Source organism: Parasteatoda tepidariorum, chromosome 8, assembly GCF_982258835.1.
Source record: "Parasteatoda tepidariorum strain Cologne lab strain chromosome 8, Ptep-v5.0, whole genome shotgun sequence".
NCBI lineage: Eukaryota > Metazoa > Arthropoda > Arachnida > Araneae > Theridiidae > Parasteatoda > Parasteatoda tepidariorum.
This window is the reverse complement of record NC_141762.1, coordinates 101,502,539-101,527,625: the sequence shown is the minus strand read 5'-3', so window position 1 is coordinate 101,527,625 and position 25,087 is coordinate 101,502,539. Positions and strand designations below refer to the sequence as shown.

At 36.6% G+C, this 25,087-nt stretch overlaps 1 protein-coding gene across 2 annotated transcripts in view; it reads right to left on the bottom strand.

The window, feature by feature from the left end:
* The window catches only part of LOC107457140 (organic anion transporter 3), a 106,372-nt gene that overhangs the window by 68,197 nt on the left and 13,088 nt on the right, over positions 1–25,087 (bottom strand). Inside the window, exons 2-10 of one of the 2 annotated variants that reach the window (XR_015435986.1) lie at positions 20,631–21,089; positions 18,165–18,395; positions 15,570–15,766; positions 13,908–14,138; positions 12,042–12,170; positions 10,340–10,431; positions 8,709–8,832; positions 7,465–7,531; positions 3,636–4,418 (exon numbers count right to left, since the gene is read on the bottom strand). Coding sequence is in view for 1 of the 2 variants with exons in the window: in XM_087169535.1 (XP_087025661.1) it covers positions 3,909–4,418; positions 7,465–7,531; positions 8,709–8,832; positions 10,340–10,431; positions 12,042–12,170; positions 13,908–14,138; positions 15,570–15,766; positions 18,165–18,395; positions 20,631–20,966 (1,917 nt within the window). In the remaining variant the exon portion in view is untranslated. Of the gene's footprint in view, positions 1–3,509; positions 4,419–7,464; positions 7,532–8,708; positions 8,833–10,339; positions 10,432–12,041; positions 12,171–13,907; positions 14,139–15,569; positions 15,767–18,164; positions 18,396–20,630; positions 21,090–25,087 lie in introns of those variants that run through there. The other variant, XM_087169535.1, reaches the window with a different exon arrangement.

Here is a 25,087-nt window from a genome sequence, read left to right as displayed (position 1 = left end):
TCCCAGATTGTTACGCGTGTGAAATCCGAATCCATAAAAAAAGGTATGTTTATTCAAAGAAAGTACGTTTTTGTGTCTGATTTTCTAACTTAAAATATCGTCTGCACAAATTAATTAGCATATTTGAGGTCACCCCATTTAACCATTAAGACTGTGTCTTAGAAAGTGAAGATCCAATAATTAGATCAAAAGTTATTTCAGAGTGCTCCGTTTTTTTTTTTTTTTTTTTTTTTTTTGCGCACAGTACGATATTTTTCCCTTTCTTAATATTTTTAGTATTTACTTGTCAAAAATATTGTCTAAAATTTCCACAACGTTTTCTTCCAGAACAATGTTCGATGTAGTTTTCAGTTACATATAGTTTCCCATATTATGTTTTTAGTCTATCTGAAAATTAAGAGAGAAATTGGTGCACTTCCTTCTCCTATGACTCTCCACACGCTACTGGGGATAGCATACAAAGTGGTGCCATAGGTAGAGAGTTCTGCTCTACACTACCTGTAGCCAATTTCGATCATCAATTTGCGACCGCAGCGCCCGAATACATCATCTGGAGAGAAAACCGGGTCTATGTCTTGACCCTTCTCCTTTCCCTCTCCTCCTCTTCTCACTTATATAGGAATGTATTACGATATTTTCCCTTTTCTAAATATTTTTCGTATTTAATTGTCATAAATATTATTTAAAATTTCCATTACGTTTTCTTTCAGAACTATGTTCAATGTAGTTTTGAGTTCCATATAGTTTCCTAACTTAAATGTTTTTAATCTATTTGGAAATCAAGAAACGAACTTTCTTCTCCCATGACTCTCCACACGCTACTGGGGAAAGCACGCGAAGTGTTGTCCTAAGTAGAGAGTTCTGCTCTACGCTACCTGTAGCTCATTTCGATTGCCAATAGCTTTAGATAGAATAATTTTTAAAGTAGTATGCATTTTATTTTTGCCCAAAACTTAAAACATAGTTTATCATGACTCTTAAGGTGACTCATGACTTTGTATCATAACTAGGGACTATTATAGGGGATAAGAAGTACTCACTTTTTCCAAGGGATTCCAAAAAACAAAATGCCATTGACAGTTAAAAATGTTTATACATTGTTTGCGACATGTTGATTGTTTTATTAAACGTTTTAAGTCCCGCAGTGGACTGATCGTTAAGACACGGTTCCCAGCAGATTTCGCGGGTGAGTGACCACTGACCACTTGGATCAGTCTGCTTAGGGACCGAGGGTGCGCGGTATTGGTCCTCGTTAAACTGTTCTACTGTAAAGTGCTCGACTTCGCGTGCAGGTCGTCGGGCTACCGAAGCGGGGGTGCCATCTCCTCTGCAGAGGATCAAAATTATGATGGCATGTCTTCGGATCATCCGGAGGGTCTTAGCCCCCCTAGTAATTTCATAAAATTTCAAAGTTGTAACAACTCTACTCTATATAGTAAATGGATGACTGTTTATATGTATGTTAGAGGCCAGGATAGCCTGGTTGGTAAGGCGTTGGACTCGCGCTCGCGAGCATGGGAGTTCGATTCCAGCCGGCTGAAGAATCCCCTTGCATTTAATGGCGAGTGGTACACTTTAAATCTATCTGGGTCACAAAGTCCTGCAAGTTACGATAACAAATCAATATCTCTGGGGGTACTGATCCAGGAGTTTCCTTGAATTCTGGATTGGATTCAAAATTACATGGCTGCGGATTTGAACATTCAGGGGCGGATCCAGCGGGGGGGGGGGGTCATAGGGGTCATGACCGCCCCCCCTCCAAATTGAAAAATAAAAAAAATGATAATTTTTTTAATTGTTTACAAAAGAAATAAAATATTTTAAAAATTATTTATTATCTCTTAAATGCTTCCATAAAAGTTGTCGATACAGAATTTCGTCTTAGGGTGGCAAAATGGCAGCGTGAAACAGAAGCAGGACTTGAAGTGCCCAACGATCTTTCCGAGATTATTAATGTCTGTGACATCGATTTGTACCTATCAATCAATGTGTTGTTGAGAATTTCAATAACTCTGCCAGTAAGGGCAGCAACAACAGAACGTTCCTTTTCAACTCGTCGTCTCAAAACTTGTCTCAGAGCAACTCAAAATCAAGAACGATTAAATGGACTCGCATTATTAAACATTCATCGAGAAATTGATTTGGATGTTGAAAAAATCAATGACAGATTTGCCAAAGTTTTTTAAAAAACGCATGACATTTATTCTTTAAAGATGTAGAATACTTGAATTATTTTTGTATTGTTCTATTGTTCATTATGAAAAAAATAAATGAAAAGACTAGCATTAAAAACCCCAGTTCTTTTTTTTTTTCAAAAAAAATATTTAAAAAAATCTTTTTTTATAAGAAAAATTAATTGTGAATCTATGATCCTCCCCACGAAAAATTTCCGGATCCGCCCCTGTGAACATTGATAGTAGTAAACTCAAATTTGGGTCGTCTGTTCAACGACTGTTATAAAATTAAATATTACGTTGCTGAAAAGTGTGGGTCCCGCAGTGGACTGATCGTTAAGACACGGTTCCCAGCAGAACACCGAAGTCAAGCATCACTGGCTACGGTTAGTGTGCGGGTGGGTGACCACTTGGATCAGTCTGCGTAGGGACCGAGGGTGTGCGGTATTGGTCCTCGTTAAACTGTGCTACCGTAAAGTGCTCGACTTCGCGCGCAGGTCGTCGGGTTACCGAAGCGAGGGTGCCATTCCCTCCGCAGAGAATCAAAATTGTGATGGCATGTCTTCGGATCATCCTCCGGGATGTTTCCCAGACCGTCGCCAATAGCCCATTGTGCAGCTCTAGTGCGACGTAAATTAACAACAACAACAAAAGTGTGAACTCTGGCATTGTGTATTGCCAATGCATTTTGAGCAGCAATAAAATAATTAATAGTTGGATTAACTAGGATATAAATTCAACAGGGATGTGAGGGCCATTTCCCAGTGTACATAACACACATGCTTCCCACACTGCTGTTTTTTTTTTCTTTTTCTTATAAAGATAAAAGACCATTGTCAAGTATGCTCCAACCTACTGATATTCATTCCCAGATAGCAAAATAAGGTTTATTTTCACTCAGCAAAAACTTTTTAATGTAAATCTGAAAAGGTTTGTTATGCTGTTTGCGTGTAAACCTTCTAACCTTTAAACGAGATCCGTGACAATCTGCTCTATTCTACGCACATTACCCTCATCCAAAACCTTGGAAAACAATCTTCGATATAAAAACCTTAAATCGAGGTTGACTTAGGGTTTTCAAGCGTGAAAAAAATTTTTTCATAAAGCTAGTCTCAAGGTGAAGATAATCTTAAATCTAAGGTCATTATAAGGTTTCTTTTCGCAAAGTCTTGTATACTCAGCTAAAATCCACCTTATCGTGAAATTTTAATGGACGATGCAATTTGATCCTATCTCTAGTGTGACGTCAGCTAATACGTCATGATGGACCTAAGGGACAATATTTTTTAAAAAAGCTTTAAAAACAATTTTTTTTAATAAAATAAATAAAAACAATTTTTTTTAAAGGTTTAAAACTGCAATATTTTTGCCTTTATTTGAAAAAGAAAAAAAAGGTTTTTAGTACAAACATTTTCCTGACAATAATAAGAAAATTCCGACAAAAGGTTGTCGTAAGATTACATGCTTTCTGCGTGTAGAACTGGGTTTGAGCTGCACGTATCCTGTAATAAAAACTCTTCTTTTTTTTTAGAGAAAAAATGAAACTCAGCATTAATTGAGTATTTATGAAACTCAGCATTATTTGAGTTATTACCCAGCAGTAATTGAGCATTTATGAAACTCAGCATTATTTGAGTTATTACTCAGCATTAATTGAGCATATATGAAACTCAGCATTGTTTGAGTTATTACTCAGCATTAATTGAGCATATGTGAAACTCAGCATTATTTGAGTTAAAAGCGCGTTTCATTTAATCTCGTATCACTATCAATGCCACCATTATGATGTTCTCCTTTCGTTGAACGATGGTGGTTATTTCCCTCCGCCACGCTGTTGACCTCCCATATTCTGCACAGCTCGTCCTCCAAATCGGTCAGTCTCGAATCTGCGTCCTCCTCGATGTAACGACGTCTGTCGAATGTCCGATCCTGCTCTTCGCTCATCGCAACAGTCTCACGAGATTCGTTGATCAGTCTCATGTTTTGAAATTCCTGAACCCTCAGTTCGAGGAGAGTGTCGGTGGTTTTTTCTAAGTCTATGGGCGACATCACGTGGTCTGCCAGCAACGACCGACAGCGCATGCCCCTGGACGAGCTGTCTATGGTGAAAGACTTTTCCACTTCCAAAGCGACATTCGGTAGTGGGCGATGGCAGTCTGATGGCAAGAATGAAGACAAACATCCTCCAATGACGGCTAGAAACCCGTAGAGTGCGAGTGGGAAGTTATAGACATTCTCCAGTTCCTGCAACAAAGACAGAAAGATGCAAAATGTATCATTCCAAAGAGTAAACGAACACTTTACAGAATTATTTTAATTGTAAAAAAGACAAAGGCGTAAAATTCAGATTTTTTTACAGCAGGTACTAAATTTTCGTCCTTCACCTTTGAAGATGCCGGAAATGTTGCTCATTTATTGTTACCCAGTGGACACCTGTGAGCCTATGTCATGGAGGCGAGCAACATTACCCACGCTACAATGCCGAAGATGCCCGTTTATAGGGTGGGCCACATTCATACATCACACAGCAGAGAACAACAGAGAGACCATTCATTCCTTGAGCGGGATTCGAACCCACAACCACTGGTTTCACAGCCAGGCAAGCTGACCGCTCGGTCACCTGGCCGGCAAAAATTCTGAAATGTAATAAGAGCCATTACAGAAATCTTAAAGATAATTTACAATGGGATGCTTTCAAGTGACGTAGTGTGGGTATCTCGAGTCTGATTGGTTGTTGAAACGTGGATTTGTTTACGTTAGTAACTGTCCTTTCCATTCTATTTCGAATTAACTTACCTCGTGAAGTATCAATTCTCTTAAGTGATACATTCTATAATCCTTTACAAAGATTCTTTCACGATGATTTACATTTTTTTACCATTTATTTCTTGCTTAACACAAAGACAGACACGAAGTCTTGTAAAATAAACAAACTAATTATGCATCGAAGTTGCCAGGTACACGAAACAAAAATACACAGCGTGTTGCAATAAAATACATAAACAAATAATAAATCTTAGAAAGAATTATACTTCAACAAATTCAATGTGCGATACGCCGCTGTATTTAATTAACTTCACGTTAATTAACATTCAAACTCATGTGGAAAAACTGGTCCCACTGTGAACTGATCGTTAAGACACGGTTCCTAGCAGGTCACCGAAGTCAAGCATCAGTGGTTGCGGTCAGTGTGCGGGTGGTGACCACTTGGATCAGTCTGCGTAGGGACCTAGAGTGTGCGGTATGGATCCTCGTTAAACTGTTCTACCGTAAAGTGCTCGACTCGTGCAGGTCGTCGGGCTGCTGAAGCGGGGGTGCCATCCCCTCTGCAGAGGATCAAAATTGTGACGGATCATCCTCGGGGATGTTTCCTAGACCGTCGCCAATAGCCCATTGTGCAGGTCCAGTGCGACGTAAAATGAACTACAACAGTATGTGGAAAAACTTGGCTCAACTTCGACACGCCATTTTGTTTATTGGCGATCAGATCGCACTGACGTCATAGGTCAAATGTGTGAATATGTTTGATCATCTGGAAGTGCAAGTATCCAATTAATCTTTTTTGTTTTTGAGGATAACTGTTAGCCGAGATTATGGCCAAAACGCAAATACTTCGTTCCAAATCAAGATAAAAACCGGTAATGAAACCGGCCTGTCCTTCTCTCGCAAAGATACAAAACATATCAATACAGGTTGAACCCAATTCCTGACTTCGAATATTAAGAAAAGTTGAGACAAATATACGCAAAGGAAACGAAACAGTAAAGAGATACTATCACACGTCTTCCTTTATATCGTTTCTTAAGGGGACAGTCGCCCACTCGGGGCGACTCGGTGTCGGTACCACGGCTAGATCCGGGATTCGATTCTCCAGTTTAGGTGACTGATCAGACTGTATATTCTCCGAAATTTGACAAAATGTGAAAATTTGTCAAAATGTGAAAATATTATATTTTTAGTTTTATCGAAAATTATTTAAATTGTTAATTTATGTGGCTGGAGGAAAGTCCACCAAACTCATTCCGTGCTGCTAGTTAAGTGTCCCTGACCGGTATACTTTTGCCCGGTATGCCCTACATCAATGTTTTTTAAGGTTCACTGTCCAGTATACCCTACATCAATGTTTTCTTAAGGTCAAGTGCCACTGCCCAGAATGCATTTAACCGGTACTCCAAACACTTATGTTTCTCCCAATCTATCCTCAGCAGATATTAAAATATCGAATAAATAGAATAAACCGGCATTTGAAATACATGGAGAGGAAAACTACGAACACCTACCACGGTTAGCCTGACGGCAAGGGAACTGTAACCCGTTATCAATCTACCACTGAGGATATTTTACGTCAGCACTGTGATCGGTGCAAGCCTTGTGCGGAATTCATATCAACCAGCCATCACTGGGATTCAAACCCGGTTCACCTCATTGGAAGGCAGACGCTCTATCCCCTGAGCCGCCACGACTCCAGCGATATTTGGAATCGTTCACAAAGAGAGGGCCGTGATAGCCTGGGTGACAGGGCGCTGGACTCACGCTACTGAGAAAGGATTTTTGAATACAGCCGGTCAAATGGTGGTTGGTGCACGTTAAATCTATCAGGTCACAAAGTCCTAAATGCTCCCATAACAATTATACCTCTGCGGGTTCTGCATTGGAGATTGATCGTTCCCTGGTTCAGGTCAAAATTACGATCTGTGGATGAATAAATGAGTCCGCCCTATAAATCAGTGCGACGTCATGGGTGTGGCTGAAGTCACACAATCTTTGATATAGATGGCAGTGCAAGAGCAATCGCTTAATGGCAACAACAAGAAAGCTCAGAAATGCTATTAGGTCTAAGCGTATTATCGTAGTGCATGGTGTTGAAACACGAAAACTAGAACTGTAACACAACACTATTTCAGAAAGAAAAACAGTGTTATTAAACTTAACAACGTTTTATTATTTTAAACATAACAAAGCAAAACAAAAATGAACATTATACCAAAGAACACAAACTGAAACTATCAGTGGCGTAATTAGATCACCCAGCGTAACTATGTCGAAACTAGATCACTGTTTAATTTATTATCGTTTTCAAAGAAATGATCTAGTTCATCGCTTTTATTTTAGGATCTAGTTCATCGCTTTCAACACATGGCAAGTCTAAACCACGCAAAGCAATAGAGGAACATCTGCTGTAATTCTGACCCCTGTCATCTCCCCCGATTTTATTGTTTTAATTGTGTTTCAGGTAGTAAATTGTATGCATTTAACTCGTTGAAGAAAAAAAAGAAGAAAGAAAACTTACTAGGAGCGAAAAGCCCATGAGACGTGCCGTTCGGAACCAAAACAAACAGGAACCCAAACCGATGCACCTGCAAGACATTTAATTACACCCTAAAGTAATAAATGAGCATGTTTCAAAAAATTAAGAATTTATAAAGAAAAAGGCGTACTGTATAGGTAAAAAATGTTAAAGGTGTAAAATATTTTTCCATGCATTTATATTACCGCTAAAGCGTAGAAATCAGTTATTCTACAAATTACCAAGCTAATACAGGGTGCGTAGCCAAATTATTCAACAAAACAAAAAATAATTTTAGTTATTAATTAAAATAATTTCTTCAACTAAAAATATTTTGAAACACTTTAAAAAAATATCATAATTAGGCAGGGTTGGAAAGTGTTTGACAATCGACGGTTTTATCTTGTTTTAACAATGATGTCAAAAAACAACAACAACCTTTTGGCACTGTTTTTGACAGTTGTCAAAAATCATGAAATTTTGAATCATGTAAAACGAATGGCGTTTTCATAGGCTACGGACTGACTATACGCCGAAATAGATTTTGGTTGAATTAATTATGAAAACGTTGAATAGAACAATGTGAACTGTGCCTTTTTGCATAATTCGAAGCGAAAATCATAGTAAAGGAAAAATCTCATTTTGAAAAAGGGAAAATTAAGCACTTTTTAAAAACACCCAATGAAAAAAGCACCTTTAAGAGCTTTTAAAAAACGAAAATTGAAAATAAACACCTTTAAGCACTTTTTAAAAACGCTACGCACCCTGTCATATGCAAATTAACTGAAGTGAAGTTTCAAAAAATAGTCTCATTTTTTAAATTACCAAGGTAATCTGCGAACTACCTAGAAAATCTTCACCAGCGAAGCACTCGTTAGAGTAATCTTTGCTATAACATTTCTTTAAATTTACATGTTCTTTATTTTTTTTCGCCGTCTGAAGGAATTTAACATAATGCTATTTATTAACTTTACAATAACTAAAGAATCAAGTTAAAATTTTGAATAGTTAATAGTGATTTGATAGAATGAGAGAAGCTAACTTTTGAGCTTTTACAATACGGAAGCCATTAATGTTCACTTTACCTGAGTAAAAGGCTGAAAACTCTTGATTCCGTACTTTAACGGAACAAATTAGCTAAGCAATGTGCAGATTAACGGCTTTCAAGCTTTAATGTGACACGGCGAGAGTTTCTAAGGAGTTTCACATTTCTTTTTTTTATGAAATGAGTATTTCAGAGAACTCACCTGACTCCTGTAGGAAAGACTTTCAGTGTGAAGAATGTGCACGTGACGATGGCTGATCTGATACAAGATTTACCCACGACAGCCAGAATGGGCGACACGAAAAACACAATGTGACTCAAGCTTTCTGAAATGAGAATAGAAAGGATTAAACTTGCTTTTTGATAATAATAATAATAATAATAAAGTAATACTCCTCCTCTCCGAAAAACAAATAAAAAGGACAATTTTATTTTGCTTACAACAAATATTTATAATTTATTGATATTTATAACCGTCGTTGAACTACCGATGCAATTTTTTTGATTTACGAATGTTCAACTCCATAGCCCTGTAATTTTGAATGTATTATGAGAAATTTCAGCCTTCATGATGGTTTTTTGATGGAACTAACCAACACATGTGTTACATGGAGAGGAAAACCACGAAACGGACCCATGGTTTGCCTAACGTCAAGAAATCTCTCCGTCTACCCCTGAGGACGCATCAATGTTTTTTTACGGTCCAGTGCCACTGCCCAATATGCATTTAACCGGTACTCCAAACACTGAAGTTTCTCCTTATCTATCCTCAGCAAATATTAAAATATTGAATAAAAATAATAAATTTGCATTTGCGTTGCACGGAGAGGAAAACCACGAATACCTCTCACAGTTATCCCTCTCACAGTTATCACAGCTATCCTCTCACAGCTATCCACAGTTAACCCATGATCCGTCGACCACTAAGGATATTTTACGTCAGCACTGTACTCTGTTCGGATTTAGAATCGACCAGCCATTGCTGGGATTCGAACCCGGTTCACCTCATTGGAAGGCGAATGCTCTATCCCCTGAGCCATCAAGGCTCTTGCAACAAATATGAATCAGAATTATGTTTACTTATTTTCCAAAAAACCTGAAGAAATTTTTTTTAAAGAATTAGCGTTACCCAAGTCAAAATTTTTGATGGCTTTCCACTGATGGACCAACATAATTTAGATGGTAAACATCAATCAGATCATATGGTAACCATCATCGGAAATACGATGGTTCCATCATGAACCATTATATTTTTTGATGGTAACCAACATAATTAACCATCACCTCAATGTATGAATTCGGACTGATAAATCTGTATGAATATGGATTTTTATGATGATCCAACATAAGGCTAGCAACTTGTTTTGATGGTTGGTTCATGTTGAACCATCACGAATTTCCATCATAGTGTCTTAGAAATCAAATGTAGGAACGATCATGAACAACCATCATCCCAATGTATGAATTCGAACTGATTTATGTTAGTCCAACATTAAAAAAAAAACTAATTGTTTTGATGGTATATTCCTGAGAACCAGACGAGAATTCCCATTAAACCATCATGGAAATGCATAGTTGGAATCATAATGGACGGATCATCATGGATTGTTGTTCCATGAGAATCAAACTACTCTTGATGGTTAGCCACCTTAGTATTAAAGTAGCCATTTTATCATGGAATGATGGAAGTTTGTTGACTTATCAAAACCTATGAAGACGTAATGAAAAAAAGTGGGATGATGGTGACCATCAAATGATGTTGAACCATCATGAATCGCACTGAAACCAAAATAAACCATCAGAATGTAAAACAATCGCAAAACGTTTACTCACTAAAAAAGGGAGTGTAACTTAGGAGAGCGGAAGCTGTACAAGATATTCCTCCGAACACCAAAACACACGCATGCGCAGAACGGGGACCAAACCTGGAAATAATATGCGGGGTGAATTCAAAATAAAAACATTGCATTAACAAAAAAGACAGCAAATAACTTTTGTTTCTATTTACTAAGAACCAATATTAATAATTTAAAGAGTTGACCTCAAATATTTATTTGTGCCAACTACGAGGGTTGTTTTTTTAAGTAAGGGCCCTGGTTGCAACGAGTGCTTGTGTCGTGTCCCGGCATTCCTTGGGAACAACTGCGTTCAGTTACAGCTATGTAGATAAACTGTAAGGTCAGCAGTTTTGTGTCTTTAAAATGTTCGAATTTAACAGCGATGTGTTTTTAGTCTGAAATAAAACCTATAGCATTTATCTGACTTCAAGCATTTACAAGTGATACATAAAATTCAGTTTTATAAAAATTCATGTTAGTTAAAAATTCTAGCTGAATAGAGTAAGATGCCATGCACAAAAAATTAATAATCTTTTTTCATTGAAAGAGTTTGAGATTAGGGACATACGTTTTAATTCATACACTACTCAAAACAATTAAACGATATTATAAGTCTTGAATAAAATAATGGTATAAGCAATTTTTTTGTGTGTGCATAAAACGAAAGAAGAGAGTGACAAATGCATATTTTTCTTATTTTCAAACTTCACATTCTGCCTATTTTGAGTTTGACGTCAAAGACGACGGTTTAGCTGCAGAGAATTTGATTGGCTTTCATTTTAATGTTAGGCAAAGCGGAAAAGAATGATAGACATCAATAAGCGTGTTGTTTCTATGAGCGCGATGTCTCAACGAAGTCATTTAACCGAACCAGAAGTTTGGAGAGTTGTTAAGCGGTTAGAGGGGGAAATACCCCCTACTAAAAAGGATTTTCTTTTAAGAAAAGACCTTTTTTTATATCATCCAGTGGCAAAATGGGTGTTGTTTTGGGTTTGATGGCGTGCGCACCTCGTTTGGACGTCATCACACTTTTCAAGTGTGTTCAAGAGTAATAGTTAACAGTGCGTTATTGCACATGTTGCTATGGCGACAGTTGCTCTTTGATAATTTTTTTTTATAATTCTTTTTTTTTCACTTTTAATTTTGTCATGTATTAAGTTGGGGAGTTTATTTTTGAGGTATGGGAGCAGAAACATCCCATAAATATTTCTTGAGTTCATCATTTGAACGATATTTTTGTTTTAATTGTTTTAATAACGAATCAGAAATTCTAACCTACAGTTCAAACAGGATCGTTTTCAATACTAATTCAGGTGAATATCACACATAAAGAGGGTGAAAAAGAAAATTAGAAAACAACCTTTTTGCCAATAGGTAACATGTGATCGCCGAAAGGCGTGCCTATTGGCAATTTTTTTGTTGTTTGTTTTCTCTTATGCACAATTTGTGTTTTTTTCCTTTTGTCCCCAAATGCTCATTAAAACGCATTTTTTTCTGCCAAACAAAAGCAATTTATACCTCATATAACCTACTACGTCTGTCGATAAAGTATCAATCATTCAAACAATTCTCCAAGTGCAAGATCAACTAACAACCTCACTATCCTTTCATTGCTTTGAGCAGTGTACTTAAAACCTTTTTATATTTATTTGAAAATTGAAATAAATAAATAATGTGGAATAATATAAAGAACAGACCTTTGGGCGAAGAAAAACAGAATGATGATGATTCCAGTATCGATCAGACCTTTAACAAACAACAGAGCATACTGATTTCCTTTCAGTGCAGGAAGATGGGAAGAATCTGTCTCCAACGCTATTACGAACCTGATAATAAGTTTTGTTCTATTATAGCAAGAACGCTCAGCGGTTAAAAAGTTTAAAATATATAATTACATCATTTGATACAGAAAAATTTTCTTATTCGATTTCATGTATACTCTATATGTATAGTTCCCCAACCCCCGGTCCCGGCCCGCGACAAATGGTACCGGTCCTCCCATTTCATTGAAACTGAATTTAAATTCCTAGGTTTATACCCCAAATTAAATATATCTGGTAAGGGATGGATCTGCGACCCATTTGTCAACAAATCGGGCGAATCTAGCATGTCTGTGCAAGAAGAAGATCAACTGCTGGAGATTGCAAATGACGGCGTCCTTAAAACTACGTTCGAGACAACAACTCTGCCGGTGCTCTGAACTTAAGTAATGGCAGAATTCCCGGAGATTGCCACCGCAGCACTTAAATCCCTATTGCCATTTCCGACAACCTATCTGTGTGAAACGGGGTTTTCTGCAGTCAAAGCAACGAAATGAACTGGACAAAAGCAACACTCTTCGGGTGTCATTGTCTCCGATTACCCCGTAAGATGGAACTGTCTCATCGCAAAGAAACAAGCTCAGGGTTCTCATTGATTTAACGTTCTACTAAGTTAAAATGCTAAATCACTTTATATTTATTTTTTGGTGTAACTGTATTTTATTTTGAAGGCATGTTTAAATAATATTAAATTAAAATTAATAAATCAAAATAATCTAAAATATAAACAATCAACGCCCCCCCCCTCCGGGCCGCGGTAAAATTATCAAACGTTGACAGGTCCGCGGTGATAGAAAAGTTGGGAAACACTGCCTTAGTGGACTGATCGTAAAGAGAAGGTTCCCAGTAGAACACCGAAGTCGAGCATCACTGGCTGCGGTCAGTAAGCGGGTGGATGACCACTCTGATACGCCTGCGTAGAAACCGAGGGTGCGTGATATCGGTCCTCATTAAACTGTTCTACCATAAAGTGCTTGACATCGCGTGCAGGTCGTCGGGCTACCAAAGCAGGGGTGTCATCCCCTCTGCAGGGAATCAAAATTGCGATGACTTGTCTTCGGGTTGTTAATTTAATATTATTTAAACATGCCTTCAAAATAAAATACAGTTACACCAAAAAATAAATATAAAGTGATTTAACATTTTAACTTAGTAGAACGTTAAATCAATGAGAACCTTGTCCTTAGAGATGATCCGATTTCTGTTTTCTCATCTTGTTTACATCTTACATTTCATTCTATTGGGTTACAAACCCGCTCTGTGTCTTTGATATTGTTAACATCGTTTTAAATCTGTATTTTATTTCACGTTTCTTTTAAGTCAAATTATGACTTACTTTATGTTAGTTTGTATATCCGATTTTTATAATTAACCTTTGCAGCCTTCTGCTCGGAGGGATGCTGCCGCCATGCGCGCAGCACCGGGTCCTCCTTTGTTTTAAAATTAGCAAACGCTCAATTAATATTCAATTTTAACCTACTGGTGCATTGCAGCTTCAGGATCCCCGACTTAATTACTAGTCAGTCCATCGACCTATTGTGTTACCATCTTTCGTGATCCAGCCTTTTCTTCTGGGTATCCTCCTTTTTTGTACCTTTTTTTTGTCACGTGCACGCCCTGGATGCCCAGTACGGGGGGCGGGACAGGGTTAAGTCGAGCTTAGGGATGTTTCAAATATCGTCGCCAATAGCCCATAAGGCGACGAGAATAAAGTACCCACCGAATGAGAGTAGAAAGACTTACCACATGTAGTAGAGTATGAATACGTATCTCCTGCAGATGTTGGAGGAGACAACTGTCCCCATGGAGTGAGATGAGGAGTAAGACCTGAGCTTTTTACAGTAATTGATGATCCGGAAGCGAAAGTTGTAAGGCAGCGTAGTTTTGTTGAACTTGGCAAAGTGGATCAGCTGCTTCTCTGCCTCGTGAACGTAACCTTCCACCATCAGCCAGGGCAAAGAACGTGGTATCAGCCTAACAAAACAAAGTATTGTATCAAAAATACCTAAAATGTAGCCAAATAAAATTATCTTGAAAACCCACATTTTGTAACTTATTTTTTATTAGTAAATTACCACGCCATCTTTGAACTAAATATGCAAAATCCAGCAAGTCAAATTTAATTTTTCATTTTAATTTTATTTTATGACCGTCGTTGAACAGCCGACCTAGTTTTTGAGCTTACGACTACTAATCTTCAACTCCACAGACTTGTAATTTTGAACCCAATCCAGAAAACAACAGAAGTCCTGGATCAAGTATTGGGGGAAATTTGCCTTCGTGGAGGACTTTTTGATAGTACTAACCCGCATTTGAGTTTCATGGGAAAGGAAACCACGAAAATGTCTCACTGTTAGCCTGACGACAAGGGGACTCATATCAATATCGATATTTTTTGAACATCACGATATTAAAATTCTTATTTTTCGTTTGTTCTCGATCGCAACGCTCGAATACGTCATCTGGGGAGAAGATCGGTTCCATGTCTTAACCCTCCCCCTATCCCTCCCCTCTTTTTCTCAGTTGTATTAGAACGTACTACGATATTTCTCCCTTTCTTAATATTTTTCGTATTTACTTGTCGAAAATGTTTTTTAAAACTTCCACTACGTTTACTTTCAGAACTATGTTTAATGTAGTTTTCAGTTCCACATAGTTTCCCAACACAAAAGTTTATAATCTAATTGAAAATCAAGACCGAAACTAACATACTTCCTTCTTCTATGACTCTCCTCACGCTAATGGCGAATGCATGCGAAGTGCTGCCATAGGTAGAGAGTTCTGCTCTATGCAACTTATAGCCCATTTCGATCACCAATAAGTTGGAAACAAACTACTGTAAAGTAGTTTTCTATGAAAAAAAAATAATCATAAGAAATTGTTAACATTTGCATTTTGGCGAAGACTTTGGAAAATTGATGAATACTTTTGATATTTGGCTAATTTCTTGGGTAATAATTTGAAATCCATAGTGCTGACCCTTCCTATACCTGGAGCAGCGATGGCTCAAGAGATAAAGCGCTCACCTTTCAATGCGGCGAGCAGGGTTCTAATCCCAGTCGATACGAATTCCGCACTCAGCTTGCACCGGCCACAGTGCTGACGTGAAATATCCTCAGAGGTAGGCGGATCATGGGTTAGAGTCCCCTTGCCGTTAGGCTAATCTGGGGAGGTTCTCGTGATCTTTATGCCCATGTAACTCAAATGCGGGTTAGCTCCATCAAAAAGTCCTCCACGAAGGCAAATTTCTCCCAATTCTTGGTCCAGGAGTTCCGTTGTCTTCTGGATTAGGTTCAAAATAACAAGGCCATGGAGGTGAACATTAGTAATCGTAAACCCAAAAATTGGGTCGACTATTCAACGACGGTTGTAAAAAATAAAAATGAGGTGAGTGAGTCTACTTACCAAAAATAGCCAAGACAAACTATTCCAGGAGCAGATATGGCCAATTGTGTATATCGCCAGTTTTTGATAAGCCATGACACAACAGATAAAATGATAGTTCCAATGGATATCACTAAACCCAGGCAAATGGTTACTAGTAAGTGACTTTGAAATGGCAGTGTTTCTAACACTAAAGCATATGAGATGCACTGTATCGCCTGCAAAGAAATCTCTTTTAACTTATATAACAACAAAGAGATATTGCAACAGATATTTTTTTTATTTGCAATAAAAACATATCTCATGAAAAAAAAAACATCTAATCTGTAGCTTCGTAAATTCAAATACAATATGAGCACTACAAAAAGCGTGGCCTTTTTTTTTTCAAGTATTAAAAATTTTAATCTATTTTTAAAAAAAACTGTTAATGTTAATAGTTGGTGTTTTATACACTAGGGAGCGCTACAAGCTCTTGACTCTATATACTTCCGGGTTACTGTTTTTGGTGCGTTTTGAAGCCATTTGACTCGCTACATGATTTACTTATTGACTGATTGGTTACCTGATTTACTAATTGTGTTTAAAAAAAATAATTGTTATAAGAATTGAATTCTATAACAGTGGTTACCAACTGGAGGGTCCGCAAATCCTTTTTTTGTGGCCCGCGAACTGAAATATATTAGTTTTCATTTTTTTGTTTCAATTTTCATAAAAAATCAATGTGGGTTTAAAATACTTTTCATTCGTTTAACGAAACATAATTTCTTCGTTTCTGTGAAATTTAACATACCAACGGTGCAAAAAAATTTATTTCTCAGGTTTTGCATCCAAGAAAATATTTATTCAAGTACAAAAATAACTGCGTGTGTTGCTCTTTTTTATTTCGTTTTTTTTTTTTTTTGCATTTTGTGAATATCTTAATAGCATGTGCGTATCAAAAATTTTCTCGAAGAAATTCTTCCATTTAACTTTTCAAAATCACTCATTTTGTCCGAAATTATTTACATTTGTAAATTTTAAGACGCATAAAAGAGGGAATGAATATGAAGTTTTATTTAAATTCTTTTCCCACACATCGCATGAGTGGGAAAAAATTAATTTCAGATGCTCGAGAATTTTGTTGTAGTTGCTATAATTAATAATAACTCGAAAGAAACGTTAATTTGTCACAGAATTAAATTTAAAAGAAAAAAAATCTTGTCACACAGTTTCTGACTAAGAGAAGATTCAAAATGATACGTAACAAGCATTATTTTTAATGCTTGTTCTTTTTCTTTTTAATATTAAAAAAACTTCGATAAAAATCTGACAGTAATATTTAATATTCCTTCAGACATAAAAGAGTCCTATATAAAATTTTGGTAAAGTTGTGGCCCGCCATTTGACTGGTGTTTTTAATTGCGGCCCCCGGTCACATGTAAGTTGGAAACACCTGTTCTATAAGAATCGATTCATCATTTGATGAAGAGTCATTTAACGACATTAGAATTATCATTTGAAAAATAAATTGTTATAAAAAAACTTCTTTCCTTGTTAACAATATACCGACTTTGAACTTTAAACATAAATGATCATTTGCAAAATGAGCTTAGTCTAACTTTTCGAACAAAATGCTAACATTAAGAAAAGATGGTTCATGGCTTGTAGCAAGAACAAACAGTCATAAACAAGTAAAAACAGGCCAAATTTGAACTGCCAAAAAAGCGAATTCTTCCATGTTACCTTTTTCGACAATTAATCTCTAAATAACTAAAACAAATTTTCACTTTTAAGTCACCAGAAGTACTTTAATAGCAATAATATTTTATGTAAAACAGCAGATTTGAGCTCAGAAATTACATAATTTATTTCTTTTATTAAAAAAAAATTATATGTTTCAAAGTATCGCCTCGCAAAATGAGCTGTAGTAAGCAGCGTTATACTTTCTAACTCTGTAGCCTTGTAATTTTAAACCAATCCAGAAGACAAGGAAACTTCTGTATCAGTATCTTCAGAGGTATAATTTGTTATGGGGGCATGGGAGGACTTTGTGACTCGACAGGTTTAGCGTCGTGCAATCACCATTTAATACACGGGGGTTCTTCGACAAGATTTTTTATTTATTTTATAACCGCCCTTGAACAGCAGACCCAATTTTGGGTTTACGACAACTAATGTTCAACTCCGTAACCTTGTAGTTTTTAAACCAATCCAGAAGACAAGGGAACTCCTGGATCGAGTATTGGGAGTAATTTGCCTTCGTGAAGGACTTTTTGATGGAGCTAACCCGCATTTGAGTTACATGGAGAGGAAGACCATGAGAACCTCCCACGGTTAAGCCTGACGGCAATGAGACTCTAACCCATGATCCGTCTACCACTGAGGATATTTCACATCAGCACCGTGGTCGGTACTAGCCAGATGCGGAATTCGAGTTCCCGAGTTGGGAGTGAATCATTGTCCAGAATGTCCACATACATCTCTGAGTTCATGTTTCCAACTACAAGAACTGACGGACCCATACCAAACCACGAGAAACACTCCCCACACCATTATGCTTCCATCACCATAGCAACAGGGATACTTTTGGTCATATAGTGTATAATATTCTAAACAACAAGGAAGGGAATGTCTTACCGTTACAAGAACACCCTGTAGAGAGTATGCCACGGCGAAGAGGGAGAATGTTGCCAAGAAGTGCATGGCCAAGCTGAGTATAGTGTGGAGAAATAAGGCTGCCAGTAAGTTGAACCTTCTGCCATAGCGATCTGCCAACGCACCGAACACAACTCCACCGAGCATTGCACCTGCCGTATGGACATACGGCAGAAGATTCATCAGATATTGTTTCTCGCAGACCAAGTCCCACTGAAACATATACAATACAGATTAATATCTAAAATAGAGTTCCCTGTAAATAGTTTTTTTTTAGTTATAAGTTTTTCTTTTAACATGTATGAAAATTTTTAAACTAATTAAAATTTAATTTAAAAATGCCAGGGTTGAGTGGTGATCGAAATGGGCTACAGGTGGCGTATAACAGAACTCTCTACCTATGGAAAAAGTTCGATGCTTTTACCATTAGCGCGTGGAGAGTCATAAGAGAAGAAAGTATGTCAGGTTCTCTCATCGTTTTCAAATGGATTAAAAACTTTTGAGCTAGGACAACTATACGGAACTGAAAACTACATTATTTTCAAAAGAAAGCGTCGTAGATATTTAAAAAGATACATACTTTTACAATTGTATGTTCTTAAATTGTATAAAATAGCTTCTGACTCATTATCGATTGATTGTATACCTAATACAGGGCATGAAATTTCAGTTCTAAAGATATAATCCAGGATAATATCACGTTCATTCATGAAAAATAGGTACAATTTTTAAATGGTTAACAGATGCAATGTGAAGAGCATTTCGGTGAGCAAAACCGTAAAAGAATAAAGACCTTAACTTAATCGAAACATATATATTGGAATTTTCAATAATTATGATAAATCAAAATATGCGTTTCTCTAAGGTTTCAATGTTTGAAAAACAATGGCTTCGTGAGTAAAAAGTGGGTAAGTCGACCTTTTTCATTCTAAATTGTACAAAAATGCCGTAACTTCCAGGTACTGCCTGGATGATGCACGATAGCTTATGTAGTTTAACCTTGTAACTATGTTAGAGAACCGTATATCTAGTTTAATTTAAAATAATTTGGTGTAATTTTATTAATAATTAAATTTCTTTCACTAATTTTAATTTTATTAATTTTAGTTAAATAATACTAGTTTAATTTTAATATTTTACGAGGGTTAACTTGCTGATCTAGTTTAATTTTATTAATTCAATAAATTTATTTATTTGTTAATAAATTTTATTATTAATTTAATTCATTTCGCTAATTTTGATTGTAGTAATTTTAGTTAAATAATACCAGTTTAATTTTAATAATTCAGGAGAGTTAACTTACTAATCTAATTATATATTATTAATTAATTTATTTATTAATTACTTTTATTAATTTATTAACTACTTCTATTATTTACTAATCTAGTTTAATTTTATTAATTTCTTTAATTTATTTATTTATTAATCACTTTTATTATTAATTAAACTAAACTAGATTAGTAAGTTAACTCTCCTAAATTTTTAAAATTAAACCAGCATTGTTTAACAAAAATTAATAAAATTACTGAAATTAATTAATTCATTTATTAATTACTTTTATTAATAATTTAATTAATTTCACTAATTCTAATTTTACTAATGTTAGTTAAATAATACTAGTTTAATTATAATAATTTAGGAGAGTTAGCTTACTCACCAGTCCTAAATATTTTTAAACCTTTAAATTGAATTTCGAATATTACGAGCTTCTATTACCAAAGTTATATTGGTTTAATGGTTAGTCGTAGCAACAACTAAGAAATTTTAGGCACTCTGAATTTTTAATGAAAATTTCACAGCTTTTTCCATAATCTATTACATAACTAAACTGGTGTAAGAAATTAAGACAATTTGCAGACTGGGTTGATTATCTCTGGAACTACTGAACTGATTTTAATGAAATTTGATATTTACATACAGTGATACAATACAAACACAGATAAACATTCAACAATTGTAATACATACGCATGATCGTGCGAAACACTCGTTGGAGTCAGTAGGTATGAAATGGTCAAAGAACAATTCAGGCCAATTGCCGCAGGGCCCGCAGGGAATGATAAACTGGACTTATTTCAAGTATGAAATCACTCTGCAAGACCTGCATGTCTGTAAGAAGGGACCATACCCCTTTTTAACCCATTTTTTTAGTTTATTCAGCAAACGGCTGTTTCATACCTTCCGTCTCAACGAGTGTTACGCACGATCATGCATGTGTATAACAATTGTTGAGTGGTTATTTGTTTTGCATTGTATCAATGTATGTACATATAAAATTTCATTAAAATCGGTCCAGTAGTTCTAGAGATAATCGACTCAGTCTGCAAATTCTATTAATTTCTTACAACAGTGTATTTTAGCTGTCATTAAGACAAAAAAAAATTGCACTCTGGCTGATGTTCAAAAGAGTGAGTATAATATTACGAATAAAGTATATGAAAGCAAAAACCTCTGTTGCAAGACTCCATTCTCCCTCCTCGTAATTCTGAAAATACTCCCATCCATGAATACAGGGCTGTACTCCAACAGAGTGGTCAAGAGGATCCAGGTACATGGAACAGGAGGAGAAAACCTTTCGTCCACCTTTCTCGACCACTGGCCACCACAAGGCATGACTCAATTGGGAATCATTTTGAGGAGGCAGTCGACATCTGTGGGGTGGCGTCCAGCCATATATATGCAGAAACTGGTCACTGAAAGTGATGCAGAGTTGTATGCAGCACAACAAGAAGGCTGCCAGGACTTGATATTTACCGTTGGTGGCATCCTTCCAATCGGGCATCATTCATGAACCTCAAAACATTATCTTTTCTGCACAATGCTTCTCATCCTCTTTTGAGTTGGTGAATCTTTCAAGCATTTAAGATCCGTGTGAGAAACTTTATGAACAAAAACTTTTTTAACTAATCTGTAAAAAATAAAAAAGAATTAAATTTTGGACAGTTATGAATGACTGACCGTGTAAAACTAAGCACAGATGGCTCTAGAGGTTAAAATTGGTCGTATGACTTCAGGGTTACTACTTCCAATTTGTTTTTACGTCATCAAAGAGTGCCATCCAATAATATTATACTTGTAGTGTTTGCTATATAACGCGTAATAATATTTCGCACAAGTTGGTCTCACATAAAGTTGTTCGAATTCCTAACATGGAGTGATGGTCAGTTTTGATGGTACCATCAAGAAAAAGACGGTTTTTGATGGAATATTAAGTTGGAAACCATTAACATATGATGGATTGCTTTTGTTGGGACTTCAAACAAAACCATCAACACATGTTGGTTTTCTAACATAAGGTGATGGTCAGTTTGATGCCATATGAAATTAAGATGGTTTTGATGGAATATAAGTAGGAAACCAACAAAATATGTTGGTTCCTGAGGAATTTTTTTGTTGGACCACCAAAGAATACTATCAAACCATGCTGGTTCTTGATGGATTATTTTTTTCTTGGACCTTCGAAAAATACCATTAACTATGGTGGTTTTGTTCATGTTGGTCCTACATAAATTTGTTCCAATTCCTAATATGAGGTGATGGTCAGTCTTGGTGGTACCATCGTAAAAGTAAGATGATTTTTGATGGAAACTCATGAGAATTACCATCTTATTCATGTTGGTCCATCAAAAAAAACCATCAAAAATTTTGTCTTGTTGGGAGCAAATAAATTAGAAAGACTCCGCAAGCACGCTTTGTCCTTTGATCCAAAATATAACAAATAGCAATGTTTTAAGCAAATATAGTCAAATAAAAGAAAACACACTAACCATGGTAAACCTTACACTTTATTTATGTTGTGATATTAATTTTCTTAAATTTGTGTTTTGCTCACGATTTGTTAGAATTCATAAATTACAGAAAACTCTTATGAACAGTAAAATAACGGTTGAATTAAAACAAAAATTACAATAAAAAACCTCCTAGAATATTAAGCCTGTTCACAGCATAACGTAAGCATAACATAAGCGGAGGGATACACCGGAAGTTTTCTAAGTTTCTTCCGGTTTTAGAAAACTTGTTATTGTTCACATTCAGTCAACCTTCCAAAAGGTTATTTCAAATCATTAAGTATTATAGACGAACTCCATCGAATGAGATTGATTAAAAAGGACCACGAAACGAAGATTCCCTGCACAATATTACATCCATCCAATTTGCGTGGGGAGTTTTCTATTTTAATTTGGAAAATAGCTAGCAAATTGGAAAAAAAGTTGTTTCTTTCTCTGAAATTACCAAATCTATTTTACTTTATCGTAGCGAATGTCAAACTTTCAGAAGGGTATTTAGAATATTATTTTCCATCTCCAGGGCCGGATTAACCATTAAACATACTAAGCATGTGCTTAGGGCACCAGAGCTAACGGGGACACCACAATAAGCCAATGAAGAAAAATATATTTCTAGAAATCTTCTTTACAAATTTCTTTCGGTTATTTTTTCCGGTTCCATGTTCTTGCTCTAACACAAGAACATGGTTTAAACTAAATTGCTATTGATGTCTATTTCATTCGCAGGAGATGTTTTCTTTCTACTGCAGAGCGGAGTTGAGATGTTTCCCTTCTGCTGTTGAGTTGAGTTGTTTCCCTCCTGCTGCTGAGTTGTCATGATCAACTACCATTGCTGAGTTGAGCTGCTTTCTTTCTTTTTTGAGTTGAGTTGCTTCCCTCCTGCTGCCAAATTGAGCTGAGTTGTTTGCCTCCTGTTGCTGAGTTGAGTTGTTTTCATCCTGCCGACAAGTTGAGTTGAGTTGTTAACCTCCTGTTGCTGAGTTGAGTTGTTTCTTTCCTGCTGCCAAGTTGAGTTGCTTGCCTTCTGTTGCTTAGCTGAGTTGAGTTGTTTTCCTTCTGCTGTTCAGTTGAGTTGTTTCCCTCCTTCTGCTAGGTTGTCATGATTAACTATGATTGCTGAGTTGAGATGTTTTCTTTCTGCTGCTAAAGTGAGTTGAGTTGTTTCCCTCCTGCTGCCAAGTTAAGTTGAGTTGTTTCCCTCCTGCTGCCAAGTTGAGTTGAGTTGTTTCACTCCGGCTGCCAAATTGAGTTGAGTTGTTTCTCTCCTGCAGCCAAGTTGATTTGAGTTGTTTTTCTCCTGTTGCCAAGTTGAGTTGAGCTGTTTTTCTGCTGCTGCTGAGCTGAGTTGTTTGCCTCCTGCTGCTGAGTTGAGTTGTTTCCCTCCTGCTGATGAGTTGAGTTGTTTCCCTCCTGCTGCTGAGTTGAGATGTTTCCCTCCTGCTGCTGAGTTGAGATGTTTCTCTCCTGCTGCTGAGTTGAGATGTTTCTCTCCTGCTGCTGAGTTGAGTTGAGTTGAGTTGTTTCTCTCCTGCTGCCAAGTTGAGTTGTTTTTCTCCTGCTGCTAAGTTAAGTTGAGTTTTTCTCTCCTGCTGCCAAATTGAGTTGAGTTGTTTTTCTCCTGCTGCCAAGTCGAATTGTTTCACTCCTGCTGCCAAGTTTAGTTGTTTCTCTCATGCTGCCAAGTTGAGTAGTTTGCCTCCTGCTGCTGAGTTGAGTTGCTTGTCTCCTGCTGCCAAGTTGAGTTGAGTTGTTTTTCTCCTGCTGCCAAGTTGAGTTGAGTTGTTTCTCTCCTGCTGCCAAGTTGAGTTGTTCTCCCCTAATGTGAAGTTGAGTTGTTTGCCTCCAGCTGCTGAGTTGAGTTGCTGCTGCCCAGTTGGGTTGAGTTGTTTGCCTCCTGCTGCCTTTTTGCGTAATCATTTTTGCGTAATCACATTTGGCGTAATCACTTTCTGCGTAATCATTTTTGCGTAATTACTTTTTGCGTAATCACTTTTTGCGTAATCACTTCTTGCGTAATCATTATGACGTAATAGCTTTTTACGCAATCACTTTTTACGCAATCACTTTTTGCGTAATCACTTTTTACGTAATCATTTTTATGTAATCGCTTTTTGCGTAATCGCATTTTGCGTAATAATTTTTAAGTAATCGCTTTTTGCACAATCATTTTTATGTAATCGCTCTTTGCGTAAATATTTTAAAATAATAATTTTTTCTAAGCATTCATTTTTTACAACATCAGTTACTAATTCTCCGCATACACCAGAAAACTGAATATTTAAAACTTCAACAGAACAATAATCAGTATGCATTAATTTTTCTTTTTCTTTTAATTTCATATTCAAGGAGACTTGGTTTGATTTTAAAAGTATTCATCTTTTTTAAATTTTAATAATGCAACGAGGCTAGAAAAAGAAGCAAAAACCCCTAGAGGTTTTCTCCCCTGCTGTGAAGTTGAGTTGTTTGCCTCCAGCTGCTGAGTTGAGTTGTTTCTCTCCTGCTGCCAAGTTGAGTTGTTTCCCTCCTGCTGCCTTTTTGCGTAATCACTTTTTGCGTAATCATTTTTGCGTAATCACTTTTGGCGTAATCACTTTCTGCGTAATCATTTTTGCGTAATTACTTTTTGCGTAATCACTTCTTGCGTAATCACTTCTTGCGTAATCACTATTACGTAATCGCTTTTTACGTAATCACTTTTTGCGTAATCACTTTCTATGTAATCGCTTTTTGCGTAATCATTTTTAAGTAATCGCTTTTTGCACAATCATTTTTATGTACCTTTTCCTGCTACCAAGTTGAGTTGTTTGCCTCCTGTTGTTGAGTTGAGTTGTTTCTCTTCTGCTGCCAAGTTGAGTTGAGTTGTTTCTCTTCTGCTGCCAAGTTGAGTTGTTTCTCTTCTGCTGCCAAGTTGAGTTGAGTTATTTCTCTCCTGCTGCCAAGTTGAGTTGAGCTGTTTTTCTCCTGCTGCCAAGTTGAGTTGAGTTGTTTTTCTCCTGCTGCCAAGTTGAGTTGAGTTGTTTCTCTCCTGCTGCCAAGTTGAATTGAGTTGTTTGCCCCCTGTTGCTGAGTTGAGTCGTTTCTCTCCTGCTGCCTTTTTGCGCAATCACTTTTTGCGTAA